Source organism: Phalaenopsis equestris, unplaced genomic scaffold (genome assembly GCF_001263595.1).
Source record: "Phalaenopsis equestris unplaced genomic scaffold, ASM126359v1 Scaffold000581, whole genome shotgun sequence".
In the NCBI taxonomy this organism is placed as follows: Eukaryota; Viridiplantae; Streptophyta; class Magnoliopsida; order Asparagales; family Orchidaceae; genus Phalaenopsis; species Phalaenopsis equestris.
The window spans coordinates 156,431-160,360 of record NW_018165021.1 but is presented as its reverse complement, the minus strand read 5'-3'; the positions used below and the strand labels follow the sequence as shown (position 1 = coordinate 160,360).

Sequence of the window (3,930 nt, the reverse complement as noted above, 5' to 3'; positions counted from 1 at the left end):
ACATGTCTTAGCCTATCAATTTATAGACTCCTCATCCCTAAATCAATAAATATAGTTGTCACAAGATAATCGCAATATGATTCCAAATAACTATCCAACTCAGAATTAAAATCTGATCCAAAAATGATAATTAAAATAGTTTTTTTTTTCTTTTTTTTCTTGCTGCAAACAAAAGCAAACCACCCCCAGTAAATTCTCTGAAACCAAAATTCTTAAGTTGAAGCAAGCAAAATGACAAAATCAAGCGACGTAACAATGCTCGCAAGAAAAGGCCATCGAAAAATTATAACAATAACATGACCAGCAAGGAATCACACATCACAAGGGATGCTTCAGTTATGCTTTAATCTACCTAACTTGAAAAAGTCCACACTAATAAATTTAGCATTTGATACTTATCAACAATATTAGAGCATAAATTTTCAGCATCTTATAAGGTAATGAATGACTCATCACAAGCAAATATATCATAACAGTGAACAAGTTTCTTGAAATCTAACATCAACAGCGCCACACATAATATTATCATCCAGCATACCCTCCATACCCTGAGGAGCAATTGGTGAATCATCTAATAAAGGTTCTTGTGTAATCACACAAAAGAGTTGGAAAATAAATCCAATAAATTGACAATAAAAACATGAAATAAAATTAAATTAGAAATTAAAATTTTGAATAATGCTAGAATATCCTGAAACAATTTTCAGGCATGAATTCCAATGCACTGCTCTTATGTTGTTTTTCGCTTGCAAGTTTGCATTTCTCAAGCTCAAGTGCAATCTGGAAAGAAATAATGCAAAAAAAGAATATATACAAAAGAAAGAAATTGTCCACCACACAAATAAAAAATGTAAATAACAAATAAAATTGTTCACAATATCAAATGAGCTTATTAAAGAAGGAAATTAACAATATAAAGGCATGAGCTTAACATATCATCATGTATTAGGAAGTACCAAAACCCACCCCTGGTATTGTTCTTTCCAAGAGTTCAACATTGTGTGGGCAGACACTACAGCTTCTTCTGTGGGCAGTTGTTGAGCCAAAAGATCAAGCCTAAACTGAAGTGATCTAAGCAATGCCAGGCCATCCTGTGCAGTGCCATTGAGTCTAGGGAGAGAATTCCGGTCCTGAATACCCTTTCCAGATTTCCCACAACATTGAATTTCTTTTATGTTGTCCTGAATGTGATTCACAGTTTGATCCCATGTCCTTTTCACATCATCAACAGCAAGTGAAACTTCGTCCATTAAAGCCTATAAATGTAGCAAAAATAAGCAAGCCATCAAGAGGACAGCCCACACCCCATTCTCATATAGTAAAATGTAGGGAAGCTCGCATACATACAACACAATTCTTTGTATTTACATATCAAAAGTTTGATAGTTAAACTTATAAAACCTTGTTGTCATAAACCTATGCATGAAAATGTATATTTCACTTTTAGAAAGATAGTGATTGTGGTATTTTTTATGTGATGTTGAGTGGCATGCATGCAAATATAAATGTTTGGGCATCAGATATCTAAATACATAAGATTTGTGTGGTATGTATATAAACACGCTTAAAATGTATTCTTGGAATAAACACATACATATTGAATTTCCAAAGAGACGATAATCACACTCAATTTCAGGGCAGATCACCGTCAAAGATTTTTTAAATGCAAATTAATGCTGTGAAATGAATTCAATGTAAATACAGAGAAGATATTTAAAATGCAAATCATGCCATTCATGACGTTACGGCTCTTCATCAATAAAATTTAAGAAACGTTATTTGTTATCTCCAATATAGACTTCATCAAGTGAAAGCAATAATAATAATAATAATAATAAATACATCAAAATATAGTGTAGAACCTAGCAGCACATACACTTTATCTGACCCTGGCAGCACATCCACTTTATCTTTGGTTACTACTTGAACCATCTTGTATTGTTATCTTAAAAGCCACAATATTAAAAACCACAATAACAAATTCTAACAAAATAATTAAATTAATAACAACAACTTCCTCATTTAACCCACTGCTAGTTGCTAACTCTTCATTTCTTAATTTCTCAACAAGTATATTAAGCAATTTTTTTCTCATAAAATATCTCTTATTTTGCACGAAAAATCCAGCAATATTTATAAAATTGTAGGCTGCTTTGAAAAAGATGCAATTTGTAAATGATTTTTAGCCAAAAAACAGCTTTTGTATACCTGCATTGTGTGATGTTAGCATCCGCTATTTTTGTAAGCTCTTTGCAGTTTGCACCATCACAGTGTTCGAATTATAATCTACATATTTTGCTCCTAATTTAAGATCTATTTGAATGTCATCCTGAATGATTTCTTTAAAAATTTATTTGCAATTTTTAATATAAATATCACCAATGATAACTTTAGCTTCAACCACATTTATTTTTTAGATCTCTCTCAAAGAAATTGGCTAGACTCTTAATTTTAGCTAGAGAAATATAAACACAAACAGCAGGGTTGATAAATTCATGATCTATTTAATAATGAAAACTTTTTTTACTGAAGTGTAATCCCAACTATGCAAGTTAAAATTGGTTACAATAGCTTGGAATTTGAAAATTTCAAATCAATCAGAATAATAATTGATTTAAACAACAATATCATACACCATATTTTTCTATAATAACAATTGTGCTCATTCATTTGATACTATCAATTAACAAAAATCAAATCAATTAGTTTATTATCAAAGTAAAAAATATTTTGGTAGCAATTAGCAATTCTTAGGCAGTTAAGTAATAAAGCTAAAAAAAATTGTCAAAATTAGAGAAACATATACCTTAATAAAAGATCTAAGAAAGATTAACTGAGAGAATGAGAGGAAAGTATGACCGCAATCTAGCAACATAAAATCTAAAGATAAGTTAAATTGTTAAAAATAGGATAGAAGAGAAAATGAAAGAAAAAAAAAGAACAACAATCGATTGAGAGCTAGTGAAGTTTGTGAATTGCGACGTGCGCTTATGAAATCTAAGTGAATGATAAGTTGAGCCAACAAAAGTCGTCTTTATTTGCATTTCTAAAAATCTGACATATGTTGGGTCGTCAATGACGATGCTACGAACAAGGAGAGCTAATGAGAGTGTGATTAGCATCTGCGACTATGAGTTAAGACTTTCATACCCCGGGCCCAAACAGATGATAGACCCTGACAACGTAGGGCATAATAAAATAAATTGAACATGTTTTATATTGACAAAAAAAAAGATAGTATGCTAACAATTATAAAAGGGGTTTTTACTTGGCAGGCTGACAACAAATCGATAAGCCAATGTTTTAATGTTTCATTCTTCCAACCACCCAAAACATCAAAACCCTTCGTTTCAACTACCAAAACGCACGCCACTCGCACAATGTCTCCTCTGTAAAGTTTGTTGTCGATTCCGTCTCCCTCCATCGTCGTCGTCTCACAGGTATGCCGAACTCCGTATACGTCGTCTAAGAGGAACCCCTTCCATCTGAGAACCCGCCATTTCCCCTTTCCCGCCATCCATCTACAACCAGGAACCGAAGACCTCTGAAACAATCCCATCTTTCTCTTCTTCTTCCCCTTCCGCCCTCGCTGAGCTTCTTCTTTCCCTTCCCCCTACCTTTACTGAGAAACTCATAATGCAGCCGCTGCTAGAGCATGAAAGGAGGCAAATGAAGGTTTTCTCCTGTAAATTTATCTCCAACAGAATTTGTAAATCTGAGAGTTATGACAAGATGGAATAGAAATGAGATTTAAGATTTTGTAGGATTTATAGTTGTCCTTTTTACTGTTTGGAAGGATTAATGTTGTTTCTCTTACAATGACGAAAGGGACACTGCAGAATGAATGAATGATGAATATAACTGTTTGTGCGATCAATTCTCCTCCGCCTTCAGCCTTCCAGCTTAATTACCTCGTGGACCTTTCAGTGG

General features: G+C 33.1%; 1 protein-coding gene across 1 annotated transcript in view; it reads right to left on the bottom strand.

Annotated features, from left to right (window-relative positions):
* Nucleotides 1-656: 656 nt before the first annotated feature.
* LOC110029506 overlaps nt 657-3,930 on the bottom strand; it is a 9,406-nt gene continuing 6,132 nt past the window's right edge. The window contains exons 2-3 of the mRNA XM_020731830.1: nt 967-1,256; nt 657-780 (exon numbers count right to left, since the gene is read on the bottom strand). Coding sequence (XP_020587489.1) covers nt 657-780; nt 967-1,250 — 408 coding nt within the window. The 5' untranslated portion in view covers nt 1,251-1,256. The remainder of the gene's footprint in view (nt 781-966; nt 1,257-3,930) is intronic.